Source organism: Myxine glutinosa, chromosome 11 (assembly GCF_964187855.1).
Source record: "Myxine glutinosa chromosome 11, kmMyxGlut1.1, whole genome shotgun sequence".
NCBI lineage: Eukaryota > Metazoa > Chordata > Myxini > Myxiniformes > Myxinidae > Myxine > Myxine glutinosa.
The window spans coordinates 84421325-84435675 of NC_136271.1; the positions used below are offsets into that span (position 1 = coordinate 84421325).

At 45.1% G+C, this 14351-nt stretch overlaps 1 protein-coding gene across 5 annotated transcripts in view; it reads left to right on the forward strand.

The window, feature by feature from the left end:
* IDE (insulin degrading enzyme) overlaps positions 1-14351 on the forward strand; it is a 131881-nt gene that overhangs the window by 47661 nt on the left and 69869 nt on the right. For all 5 annotated transcript variants that reach the window (XM_068131527.2, XM_078786831.1, XM_078786833.1 and 2 more), the window contains exons 5-9: positions 1460-1582; positions 4126-4238; positions 8130-8292; positions 9766-9858; positions 12212-12303. In XM_068131527.2, coding sequence (XP_067987628.2) covers positions 1460-1582; positions 4126-4238; positions 8130-8292; positions 9766-9858; positions 12212-12303 — 584 coding nt within the window. The remainder of the gene's footprint in view (positions 1-1459; positions 1583-4125; positions 4239-8129; positions 8293-9765; positions 9859-12211; positions 12304-14351) is intronic.

Consider the following 14351-nt stretch of genomic DNA (forward strand, 5'->3'; position numbering starts at 1 on the left):
GAAGGAGCTGCGCTCCAACGCGAGTCGAAAGAATTGACGCGACCAAAGACGGAATTCGTCCGAGTTGCTTTATTGAAACAAAACAGCTCAGGTATTCTCAAAAGCCCGTTTATCGGGCAGCAATATATATACACATTTATGCCCGGGAAAACCGAGACCGGGCATGCCCGGGTGTCAAGGGCGAGTCCTGGAAAGGCGAGTCTGGACATGCCCGGGCGTCCTGGACGCGGCCTGGCAAGTCGAGTCTGGGCATGCCCGAGCGCTCTGGGCGAGCCCTGGAAAGGCGAGAGCGGGCATGCCCGGACGCTCTGGGCGAGCCCTGGAAAGGCGAGTCTGGACATGCCCAGGCGTCCTGGACGCGGCCTGGCAAGTCGAGGCTGGGCGTGCCCGGGCGCTCTGGGCGAGCCCTGGAAAGGCGAGAGCGGGCATGCCCGGGAAAGACGAGACCGGGCGTGCCCGGGAGGTTCGGGCGTGCCCGGGAACAGCGAGTCCGGGCATGCCCAGGAGAGGCGCGTCTGGGCCCGTCCGGACGAGCCCGGCATGGCGATCGCGCCCTGGCCGCGTCCTGGCAGGTGCAAGGCGATTGTGTACATTCAGCGGGAACCGCTACAACATCGGAGATAATTCCTGCCATTTGCACAGCTTTGGAGATTTGATTACTTTAAGACCAAATTTATGTGTAACCTAAACCATGATTAAAAGAAAACCAAACGATATGTATTCTGAATGTCCTTGAGCCGCAGTGACAAGTTGATTGCTTCGAACATTTATATTTCATTTCCAAAGGAAGTGAAAGATTTGCATCAACTTTATGCAGAATTATTTCAATGAATCCATTAGGATAAATAACAGAAATTCGACGTAAAATATTTCGTCTTGATACACCATTAGTATATTGGCAAGGTGGCAGGTAGGTGTAACTGTGAATCGTCTTTGTGCAAAATACCTGTGTGTTTGTGCATACCAATACACGGTATCCACCCTTGCTAACCCTTCTTGGTGTAAGTCGTCAGTGGATATGTTTAAAGCAATGGGAATTTCATCCATAACAGGGTACCATTGTTCACAACTCATTCAGTTTCAGCAGAGTCTGGACCTGCACATTCTAGCTCCTCAGGTAACGAGCACCATTGCGGATTTCACATCTTCCTCTAACCTACAATTTTAATATTTAAAACTTGATTGGGGAGTGAGAGGAGAGAGTGAAAGTGTGAGGGAGAGGGGGCACGTCCTCTCAAACCTACTCACCCTCTCACACTGATTCTCAATAATGCTTCACATATCTGACTTGCAGCTTCACATACCTGACCTGCAGCTTCACATACCTGACCTGCAGTTCAAATCGAACCTGAGACCAAGGTTGTTAAATTGTAAATTGATTGATTAAAATTCTTAAAAAGACTTCCTGGATATTAGAATGTAAACCAGTTGTTCATGGAATGTTTTCATTTGTGTGCAGGAAACAAATACACTTTGGAGACGAGACCAAATGAACTGGGACTGGACGTGAGGAATGAATTGCTCAAGTTTCATTCCAAGTTTTATTCTGCAAATTTGATGGCTCTTTGTGTACTTGGAAAAGGTCAGTTTGATGTGGATAGGAAAGGTCCTTGGAAACCAAGAAAGTCAATCACGTTTTTGGAAATTATGTTCCTCGCAAAAACAAAAACAACATTGTTATTATTATTATTATTATTATTATTATTATTATTATTATTATTATTATTATAATAAGCCTGACCCCTGCCCAGCAGGAGACAGGGTTTTGTAATTACGTGTGTGTGTGTGTGTGTGTGTGTGTGTGTGTGTGTGTGTGTGTGTGTGTGTGTGTGTGTGTGTGTGTGTCATTGATATATAGTTATATCCATAATTTGGGTTTTCGAAGGTGGAATGGAGTCCTTCCAGATCTCGAAGTATCTACCCCCGTTTCAGTGAGGGATTGTGATTCATGGACTAAGCTGTGAAGTTTTGTTGTTCTCAGAGTTTTGTTCCAAGGGCTCTTTTCAGGATCCTTCACTGAGCCCCGTTCAGCCTCCAACTGTAGTTCGTTTGTGGTAATGTTCCCATGGACAGTTTGTAGGATCTTTGTAAAGTTCTTCTTTATCATTCCCGTTGCTCCAATAATCACTGATACAATTTCGGCTCTCTTCAGTCTTCCAGGATGTTTTCACTTCATTATTGAGGTCCTGGTATTTGGTCATTTTCTTGATTTCTGCATTATTTAGATAAAAATTGCAGAGTACTGATATCATCAGCAATGCTGTATTTTCATTTTTGCTCCTGAGCACTATATCCGGTCGCAATACAATTTCAGTGATCCTTCTTTGTCTCTCCCCAATCTGTCCAACTCTTTTTTTTCCCCTGCTCTTTTGTTTTTCTTCCAGTTATCACTATGTATCTGCTGGTAATTCATCTTGTATTTTTCTTTTGTATTTTTTGCAATCCTTGGGGATATATTTGTTGCTGTTTTGGTTTGGTGTATTACATCTTCTAGTCACACCTGTTTTTGGAAGTTTCTTTTTTCAAAGTGAGTGAGAGATACCTTTTCTTGTTTGTTGTGTTCATGCTTGTACACAAATTGTATTCGGTAGTCTGTTGAGCTTTTCATGTACTCTGCTAATCCTACAGTCATCGCTCTTTGCGCTTGAGTTTCATTTGGCCGCCACCTCCTTCTTTCCTCGGCAGGTACATTCTTGGGATGCACTGCTTTTGTAGAACATCTTGTGGATAAGTGAGGAGTTTCCTTGTTTTATATCGAGTTTGTTGATATCTGCTTGTGGCCAGTTTACTATTCCACAGCTGTTCTGGAATACTGGTACTGCTAGTTGGTTTATGGTTTATGGTTTTCAGGATCAGCCTTGTTCTACGCAGGTATTCTTTGGTAATTGTTTTGTGCATTTTTAATGACAAATTTGGTGGCCCTCCTCTACTCCCAGGTATTTGTAAGATGCTTCATTGTCTAGCTCCTGTATTGTTGTCTTGGTCGATTTTTATGTTGTCCGTTTTTGTTGATCTACCTTGCATGAATGTGCACTTGGCGCACTTATCAAGGCCAAATTCCATTTGGATGTCGTTGGAGAGCCGTTTCATCGATTTCAGTTGTTCTGCCAATTTTTCGTTGTTTTCGTTATCGTTGCCACTTATTGAGGGTACAGCATACAGCAATTGGATTGATCCCTGGCCTCACTTGCTCAACTGAGCTATGAACAGCTGAAAGAGATGAAACGATGGTTAAGTCATGTTATTTCGATTCTCGAAGAGATGTATTTGTAAAATGGGTCATGATGTCTGTCCGTCTGGTCGTCCGTCCGCTAACTCTTTACTATTTTTGCTACTCCTCCCTTATCATCCGGCCGATTGTTCTGAAACTTGACGCATGAATACAAGACGGTATCCTGCACAATCGCTTGGGCTTCGATTTTTCGATTTTGGATCATGGGGGCTCACAGTGGGGGTTACCCCCATAATTTTAATCCTGCTACTCATCCCTTATTTACCAACTGAGTTCTCTGATACTCAGTACAGCCGTTCTATTCAACGGCCCACAGGATCACTCAGTCTTAGATTTTTCGATTTTGAATCAGGGAGCTGCCGGAGAGGGAGGTGGGAGGGGGTGGGGGGGGGGGGTTCCCCCAAATAAGTACAGTTCTGAAGTACAATCGCAAGAGATGCCTGTCAGCCCATTCGGGGAGTGGGGGGCTATTTTTTTTACATTAGAATGCAAGAGATTACGAGGAGATGTGATAGAGATGTTTAAGGGTAGAGCCAAAATTAAGTGAAGAAGAGTTCTTCAGCAAAATGGACCCCGACAGGACAAGGGGCTTCAGTAAGGGTAAAGAGGAGAGTTAGGACTGCAGTAAGGCGAGAGCCTTTCAACTCAGAGGTTATCACCTGAACTCAGGCCTTTCACTCAGAGTGTGGTTGATGCCTGCAATGATCTTTCTGCAAGTGTAGTAACAGTCGAGTCATTGGATAGTTTTTATAATATACGTAGTTGGATTCGCTTCTAGAAGAGTGGGGTTAGGGATGTACTAAGATGGCATGATTCTGCAAGCTTGATAGGCCTAATCGCCTATTCCTGTGTTTAAGTTCCTTGTAGACCCCGAAGTATTTTCTTCTTTGCAGAATCGCTTGATGAGTTGATGGATCTTGTAGTCAAGTTGTTCTCTGAAGTGGAAAACAAAAAGATCCCAGTACCCCATTTTCCTGATCACCCTTACCAGGACGAGCATCTCAGGGTGAGAAGTTCATGATTACATTTTGGGTAAAGGTTGTTTTTTTTGTTTCCTGTCCTTGTCTAATAGGGGAGGGAGCCGTGTTGTTTTTGCAATGTTTTCCTCTTCCTTTTTTTTCTTCCTTTTACAACTTTTTTTCTTTCCAAAAATTACAATTGCACAGCATTTCTTCATCTGCGAGGCGATCCTCTTCAAATTTGTCATGGAGGTACCTTGGTCACACCCAGACCCCTTCTTATTTTCGATTTGGGCCACTGTTCTGATTTTAAGGGATCAATGATCACACATTTTCTCATTCCCTTGTATTTTTTGTGGATGGAGATGATATTTGGCACAAAAGGTGCTTTCACACAGGCCCTCCAGGGATGTTGAGAAACATTTCAGATCGGAGTTGTTTTTGGGTTTATACAGAGATCGTACATTAATATCTGTCATAAAATTAAGGTTTCTGGCTTGCCATACCTCCGTATTTCAACCAATTCAAACATGGGCTGGCACAACAAAAATACCGAGCCACGGCCGGTGTGGATTAAAGCAGGTAAAATTGTTTTGGTGTCTTCGTTTTGGTTTTGTTGGGGTTAAAGGTTAAAATAGGTCATGGAATTAAAAGTTTATGTCCTACAAACATTTATATTTCAACCAATCCAGACAATACTGGACACAAACAATATCCTACCGCATACATCAAAGACTAAAGCAGGTCGACATTCGTCTGGTGTCATCATTTCTTTATTGGCCAAGTTTTACATGTTCACATGTAGCTGATTATGCACTTTGGTTGTTGTAAAATCCGTTTTGCGCACAAGGTCATGCTGACTTAATTTCTTACACAAGGGTCTAGGCTCATGGAAGAGCGCATCTATAAAGGGTAGCACGTACAAAGGGCTTCCCAGTGCGGGACATGACCATCGGCATGGTCAGGGCAGTTGGGCCTTTTTAGGTTAACAATAACACACTGTTTAATTTAACGATAATAATTTATACAAGTCCCTCGTATTTGAAAATTTAATTAAGACAACCTGAAAGTTGAGGCCTTTATTTGCAAAATCGTAAAAAGTCTTGATGGTTGAATAGTGGTTTAACTTTCCGAAAGCATTTTGTGTTAATTTACCTTATTTAACTTTAGTCGTTGATGCATGTTCGCACGTAAACATATTGTTGCGGATCTCGGATTACGGCGCTCCCCTTACCGAGGGGGGTTTAATCCCCTCGTCTATTAAGCTGGCCGTCCGAGTCCTAGAAGATATCGCGCTCCTTTGCGGGGTTGAGATTGACCAGGGTGACTGGTCAATGGAGTCCCAGACACCTTCGCCAACCTCGCCGCAAAGCAGGGCGCTACTTCTGCCCGAGCCACGGACTAGATGGAATGTTGCCGAGCAGTTTAGCAACCCGAAGCTCGAGCCGTTAGCGGCAGTCTAAACCCGATTATAGCGGTTCCTATATCGTGCCACCGATATTCAATTGGGGACAGGACACAAGCGATCGATGAGAGGAACCAAAGTAAAGCAAGAACAAATAAAAATTATTAATTACTAGCAGAAGTACCCGGCATTGCCGGGCGGGGGAGGGGAAGGGAGGGGCAAGTGGGGGGGAGGGGAGGAGGGGGGAGGGAGAAGAGGGGGGGGGAGGGGAGAAGAGATGGGGGGAGGGGAGAAGAGGGGGGGAGGAGCAAAGAGGGGGGAGGGGGAGGGGAGGAGAGGAGAAGGGGGGAGGGGAGGAGAGGGGGAGGGGGAGGGTGATGGGGGAGGGGGAGTGGAGGGGGAGGGGGGAGGGGGAGTGGAGGGGGAGGGGGGAGTGGAGGGGGAGGGGGGAGGGGGGAGGGGAGAAGAGGGGGAGGGGAGGAGAAGGGGGGGGAGGGGGAAGGGGAGGGGGAGGGGGAGGGGAGGAGAAGGGGGGAGGGGAGGAGAGGGGGGAGGGGAGAAGAGGGGGGAGGGGAGGAGAGGGGGGAGGGGAGAAGAGGGGAGAGGGGAGAAGAGGGGGAGGAGAGAAGAGGGGGAGGGGGAGGGGGGAGGGGAGGAGAAGGGGGGAGGGGAGGAAATGGGGGAAGGGGAGGGGAGGGGGGGAGGGGAGGGGAGGGCGGAGGGGGGAGGGATAGGGGGAAGGGGAGGGAGGGGGGAGGGGAGAAGAGGGGGGAGGGGAGAAGAGGGGGAGGAGAGAAGAGGAGGGGAGAAGAGGGGGGGGGAAGAGGGGGAGGAGAGAAGAGGGGGAGGGGGGAGGGGAGAAGAGGTGGGAGGGGGGAAGAGGGGGAGGAGAGAAGAGGGGGAGGGGGAGGAGAGGGGGGAGGGAGGGAGGGAGGGGGAAGGGGAGGGGAGGGGGAGGGATAGGGAGAAGAGAGTCAAGGGTCAAGCACGTGAGCCTCTCCGTTTCGGAGTCTATCGGTAACATTACACACACACACACACACGCACACACACACACACACAAACTGTGTTTTATATGTATAGATTTACAAGAAACCCGAAGAGGAAATGAAAGAACGGAATATACAACAAGAAGAAGAAGCAATGACACAGGGCAGCCTCAAAACAGTCTTATATTTATCACACACCTAGGACAATACAAACACACTTACACGAATGGGGTGGTGGTGGTGGTAAGGAAGAGAAGGGTCCAAGCAGATGGTTCCAGGCTCCGGGTCCGCCGTGAAGAATGGCAGGCAGCTTCGCGTGTCGTTGGCACACGACCGGACCTTACATATGCGAGGGGCGGGGATGCTGCGTGCGTATAGCGTGCCGAACGCTCTCAAACCAAACGGCAGTTCGTATCAAACGATCGTTCCAAGCGATCCTCTGCACAGTGTTCTTATCATCCGCCGTCTCTGCGCTGTTCTCTCAATCGCAACGGTCCCCTGTGCAGTTCTTCATCAATGGCCTCCCCTCGCGCATCTCTCTAGGTTTGACTCCTTCTCTCTCCCCGGCACATCTCTCCTAGAGGGCTTGGCGCTTGCGCTTTTATAACATGCTTACAAATCAAGCCGTGCTTCATTGAGCCACGCCTATTAACGAGCTCACCTCAGCCCTGGTTGGTCAGCGAGGGCTCACTGGCTCCACCCTCGACGGCTCGTGGGCGAGGCCACACCTCCTCTCGTGGCTCCGCCCCTTCTTTCCTCGAGCCGACCGCATGTTCAATGGCGTTTGGAGCGAGCGCTAAGGCAGCGACGACGGCAATAAGATTATGTGACACCATTGGGAAGGACAAAGCCCAGTCTGTAGGTGCTATTGGCACTTTTGGAGAGAGAGAGAGATTGGGGGTAATTCAAGGGGCCTAGGTTATTTGATTAATACAACGCAGAGTCAAACTATTGGGAACAGATCCTTAACTAGAACACATACTAATGAGATAACTAAAGAAGAAGCCTATGGTGTCCTACGTGTTGCAATATGACCTAACTAGGGTGTGACCTTTGACCTTTTACACCAAAAATGGGAATATTTACAGGGGATTATTTATAAGGGAATATTAGAGATATTTACAAAGTGGAGGGTTCTAAAAACTGCAACAATATCATGTCGTGTGCATTTGTGCATCAGTTATTCAAAGCAACACCTCTCAACCCTTTGTGAACTAGAACTATCCATTTAGTTAAACACCTGCCTTCGGCCTCTAACTTTGCGCACTTGACTTTAACTCTTGATGTTTAACAGATGCTGCACATTAACAGCCTCGACTGCTGTGATCTTCCAATGCCAACTCTAACTGCATTTCCACAATCGTTTAACCCAAACCCCTTTTCCAACGTGAGAATTGCAGGGATAGTTTTGTTTTTCTAGGTGAGGAATTTTTGAGGAATTGTTTCAGTTGTGCAATGGCTTCCCGTTGCACGGCTTGTGCTGCTGTTGGCTCATTGGCCAAAAAACGTTCTGTTAATGGTATTTTCATTGCTTAACATTTCAGCAAATGTACAAGATTGTTCCAGTAAAGGATATTCGGAACTTGTATGTCACCTTTCCTATTCCGGATCTCCAACCCTACTACAAGTCCAACCCAGGACACTACCTGGGGCATCTGATTGGCCACGAGGGTCCTGGGAGCCTTTTGTCATTGCTGAAGTCCAAAGGTACATCACGTCTATGGTTCTGTATCTTCCCATTGTTTCTTTTAAAATGTCATTCAAATAGCCATATTATGGGGCAATTGATTTGGACAAATGAGCCTGTTGTGTCCATATGACATTTCATTGGGACAAATGAGCCTGTTGTGTCCATATGACATTTCATTGGGACAAATGAGCCTGTTGTGTCCATATCACATTTCCATTGGGACAAATCAGCCTGTTGTGTCCAAATCGCATTAATTGGGACAACTCAGCCTGCTGTGTCCATATATTCACATAATGACCTCGTTGGTCAAGATTTTGATGTGTAACATTCAGCAAATAGACTAAATAGTGGTTGATAGAACTTCCTTTCATGTTTCCAAACTGTGAAGGATCAATATGAGGTTTAAAATCGACCATCAACCAATCGGCAAGAAAACTCTCAAACACCCCAGGTAAAACACAGGTAATTCAGACAGAGCGTAGCTGATCAAATTCACTAACACCAGTAGTCTTAGGAATTGCACATACTGAAGCACATTTCCACTAACAGGGAAGTAAACATTCTGTAAGCATTTGTTAAATATCTTTGTAACAGGGCCTGAGATTTCCAGTGCAAACTCTTTGAAAAGACGAGCAGGTACATCACTGGGATGAGGAGCCTTAGATGCATTGAAACGTCTAAGACGAAAGTAAACCTCGTGTTGCTGGATTGTTGGTGGAGGTACAGCAGCCGGAAGATATGCTGAAAGATTTGCAAGGTCCAGCGGAGGTAACATAGTACAGATATGGGAAAATGCTTGTCAAGATCATTAGCTAGCTTGTGAGGAGATTGGTCAACAAACACAAGATTATAGGATTATAGGATTTCTTTTTCATTCCGGTCAATAATCTGATCTGTCTATGTCATTTTCCAGGCTTTGATATTTTAAGGAATGCGATTTACATATCAGTAAACTGAATTCAACCACCAACTATTTCTAGACCAGCATATGCCAAAAGGTAAACATAGGCAAAATGGTCATAGGCCAAAGGTCAAAAACCATTTCAAATTTCTAAAATCCTCAATTTTCATCAAATTGACTTGAAATCTGAATAGGGTTTTCATATCGACGAACCAAAAGTGATAGTGATTGGGCCAAAATCGATATATAGCATTATCTTTCAAAAAGTTGTGGACGAATTATGCCAAAACAATGTGTATGAGTTGGGCACGTTAGGTGACAAGAACAAGCAAATTTTATTTTTGTTTAGGTCCGGATCCAGATCGGACCTATTAGTGGGATCCACAATGTAAACGGTTCAGCCTGGCGGAGGTATGTGCTTTACCGCATGCCGTTCTAGTTACACATGTGAAACACCTTGTGACCCACAGTATTTCACAGGCTTGATATAATAATTTGGGAATGGAGTCGTTTCAGCATTTTTCGTAATATCTTGGTTCAGTCCCTTCTATGATCTTTTGCTATGCTTTTGATTGTCATGTGTGAGCAGGTTGGGTGAATACCCTTGTTGGGGGACAGAAGGATGGAGCACGTGGGTTCATGTTCTTCATTATCAATGTGGATCTAACAGAAGATGGATTGGGTATGTCTGGAGAGGGGGTGGTGTTGAACATATGGGAGGAATTGGGGCTGGGGTTTGGCGGGGGGGGGGGGGGGGGAGGGGGGGGAATGGAGCAGGAGGGTACTGTTTTTTATTTTTTTTAGGTCATGTCATCTCAATTCTCAAAGAGATAGATGAACTTCTAAAATGGGTCGAGATGTCCGGATGGCGTGTCTGGTCGTCGGTCCATTAACGTTTTGCTATTTTTGCCACTTCTTCATTATCATCCGGCTGATTGTTCTGAAACTTGACACATGAATACAAGACAGTATACCGCACGATCACTCGGGCTTTGATTTTTCGATTTTGGATCAGGGTGCCCCCCAGGGGGATTAACCCACTGAATCTTCGGATCCCTACTCATCCCTTATTACCGGAGGGGACTATAGGTTTGCACTCCGTTCCTCCATCTGTCAGTCTGTCCGTCTGTCAGTCTGTCACGCAAAGAACAGTTTTCCGGACTTTTTTTTCTAAACTCTTAATGCTAATGATTTCAAACTTGGTACATGGTTTCCTCATGATAAGGTACAGATCAAGTTCGAACTTCACGACGTTTCGATCATTTTTGACAAAGTTATGGCACTTTGAACTTTAGTAATTTCCCCAACAGTTTTCCGGACGACAGACTGCCGGTAGGGGACATGTATTGCAGCGCAATACTCAGAATGCTTGTTAGTCCCCTACCGGTGTAGACCGGAGGGGACTATAGGTTTGCACTCCATCCCTCCGTCTGTCAGTCTGTCAGTCTGTCAGTCCATCAGTCCGTCACGCAAAGAACAGCTTTCCGGACCTTTTTTCTGAACTCTTAATGCTAATGATTTCAAACTTGGTACATGGTTTCCTCATGATAAGTTATAGATCAGGTTCAAACTTCATGACGTTTCGATCATTTTTGACAAAGTTATGGCACTTTGAACTTTGGTAATTTCCCCAACAGTTTTCCGGACAATAATTTGGAGTGCGGTAAGTCAAAGCTGTTAATATTCCTTGTTTTAACTCCAATTTACATTCTTCTTCCCCTTTTAGTGATAAGTAGGGGTCTGTGCAACCATTCATGAACTTTATTTGGTGCAAATCGGATAATATTTAGCCGAGTTACCTTAGACCGTGAGTTGGTAATTATATAATTCACACAGTTTTCCTGGACATGTATTGCAGCGCAATACTCAGAATGCTTGTTTTCCCAAGTGATTGTTCCAAAACCCAATGCAGCCCTTCTACTCGATGCCCTGCAGGATCGCTCGGTCTTCCATTTTCCAATTTCTTATTTTTCGAATTCAGATCAGAGGGTTCCCAGAGAGGGGCACTCCCTGAAAGTTTTGATCCCTACTCATACATTATTTACCAACCGATTGCTCTGAAACCCCATGCCCATTGACACATTTGTGTTAAATTTCACTTTCTCGTTTAACAGTAACGTCCTTCCACTCCTACGTGATTTTTCTTTTCACCTTCCCCATGTATTTTGTCTCCTTTGCTGGCCTATAGTTTTATCATTATTGTGATTTGTTATTTATTATTCTTTGTTTTTCATTATATTTTTGTATGTCTTTCATAAATGATTTGTTTATAATTATGTTGGTATTACTCATTTGCTTCCATAATGCATTTAGGTGCCTAGATGTACTGTTTATCAAGTTATGAGAGCAGATTTCCACTTGCATTGATAAACCATCTTAGCTTGGAGTTGTAAGAGTTCCACCCTGGTGTGTTGCAAACTGTTGTCAGGAGGTGTGTGACAATTTATTGTTGTCAATACAACAAACAACAACAACATGCATTTTAAGGCCATTTTCCCTGCTAGAGCGGGGGTTAGCCTTAAGGTCCCCATGATAACCTTCTCCATTTTGCCCTATTTTCTGCATCTCTCCTTGTTAACCCCCTTGCCCGCATTTCTTCTTCCACCATCTTTAGCCAAGTCTTTCTCGGTCTTCCTCGTCCTCTACTTCCTTCTACATTCATTTCCATCACTCTTCTCAACCAGTCACTTTAATCCTTCCTCAACACATGACCAAACCATCTCAACCTGTTCCTCTTCACAGCATCAATCACAGGATCTATTCCCATCATCTTTGGGAATCAAATTGGGTTGTCAATATAAAGTAAAATAAGTAAAAGGAAATAACTAGTGACTTCTGTTTCCGTTTTTCTGGTCTTGACCCCGGCGCAGTTTTTCTGGTTTTGACCCCGGCGCAGTTTTTCTGGTCTTGACCCGTCGCAAACCTATTTTGCCAGGATGTGTGTGACAATTTGTTGTTGTCAATATATGAATATTGTGTGTGTTCTTGAAGTACAACACAAATGGTGTATATTGTTGTGTGTACTTGGTATGCAGAACACATTGAGGAAATTGTTTTGCACATGTTCCAGTACATCAATATGCTCAGGGCTGAGGGTCACAAGGAGTGGATTTTTCAAGAGTGCAAGGTGAGTAGGCACAATTTCCTTGATGAGAACTCACCTTCCACATTCACCAGATGGAAATTGTGTTTGCTATGTCATCCAAAATATATTACAGATAGAAACTAAAACACTCATGAGTACTCTATTTAAAAAAAATAGAGGAAATTACTCCACAAAAAATAGAGGAAAATACAAATGAATTATTACTCTATTAAAAAAAGGAAATAACTCGTGTCTCCTGTTTGCGTTTTTCTGGTTGTGGTCACTTCTTTTGGTCCTCCAAGTGATCAGCTTTCAAAAAGCCAAGTGATCGTTAAGGATTTGCCTGTGCGACCTTAGGTTTTGTTCTCTCTTTGTGTCTATTGTTCTTCCTATTGTGTGCTCACTCCTGTGTATCTTTTGTGCTTATTCGATTTATGTACATCATGCATTTCAGGCTCTCACGCGAAGTATTGACATGGGCATTGAGGAAGTTAGGAGTGGAGGAATCGCTGATCAGAGTAGTGATGGCAATATACAAAAGAGCGCGCACAGCTGTAAGGACGAAGGACGGGAACAGTGGTGAGTTTGAGGTGAAGGTGGGAGTGCATCAGGGGTCGGTACTAAGTCCACTACTATTTGTAGCTGTGATGGAGGTGCTGGCTCAGAACGTAACGGAGGGTTTACCGTGGGAGTTGTTGTATGCAGATGATCTGGTGTTGATTGCGGAAAGTATGGATGGACTGGTGGAAAAGATGAACAAGTGGAAGGAATGTATGGAGACAAAAGGTCTGAAGGTGAATATCGGAAAGACGAAGGTGATGGCAAGTGGTAAAGCATGTGGTGAGGTGGAAAGAACTGGGAAGTGGCCATGTGCCGTGTGCAGGAAGGGTGTCGGAGTGAACTCCATTCAATGTACAATGTGCGCTGAGTGGGTTCATCAAAAATGCAGTGGTCTGAGAGGGTCATTAACCAGTGTGGCAGCTACATTCAAATGAAAGGTGTGCACAGAGGGAGCTGCAGATGGAGGAAATGTTGAGTTGGATCTTGGAGACGGCGTGAAGCTGGAAGGTGTGAAAACATTTTGCTACCTCGGAGACATTCTGAATGGAGAAGGTGGATCAGACTCGGCAACGGTTGCTGGAGTGAGATGTGCATGGAAGAAGTTTCGGGAACTGAGTGGCGTGCTGATGAGGAGGGGAGTGTCATTGAAGCTGAAGGGAAAGGTGTATGCTGCATGTGTGAGAAGTGTTATAATTTATGGGAGCGAGACATGGGTGATGAACGTTGAGCAGCAACGAAGGCTGGAAAGGGTGGAAATGCGAATGGTTCGGTGGATGTGCGGAGTATCGTTGAGAGAGAGGAAGATAAATGATGAATTGCGAAAGATGATGGGAATAGAGCCTGTGATTGATGCTGTGAAGAGGAACAGGTTGAGATGGTTTGGTCATGTGTTGAGGAAGGATGAAAGTGACTGGTTGAGAAGAGTGATGGAAATGAATGTAGAAGGAAGTAGAGGATGGGGAAGACCGAGAAAGACTTGGCTAAAGATGGTGGAAGAAGAAATGCGGGCAAGGGGGTTAACAAGGAGAGATGCAGAAAATAGGGCAAAATGGAGAAGATTGTCATGGGGACCGCAAGGCTAACCCCCGCTCTGGCAGGGAAAATGGCCTTAAAATGCATGTTGTTGTTGTTGTTGTTGTTGTTGTATGCATTTCACGCTCTCTCGCTGTCTCCTACCCACTTTTTCTCCCAAACTGTTTAAAACATAACCCACTCGCCATGTCTTCATAATCGGACCCATTTATTCACCACCCACACGTTCACAGAGGTTATGTTAAATAGCTAGATCTCCACCGCAGGTGGCACTGTTCACAAATTAAAAATCATCAATTTTTTTACTCAATTTGGTGTATGTCTGTCTGTCTGACCGCAATGTATTCGGCCGTTACTTATCCAATCTCATGCAAACTTGACAGGAGAATTAAGGGTCATACGATGGAGGTTGGAGCAACTTCATTTGCGCCCCTTTCCAACGTGGTTTTCCATCTTGGGCGAAATCTATGTTGAGGTGTTGAGGTGTTAATATAGCT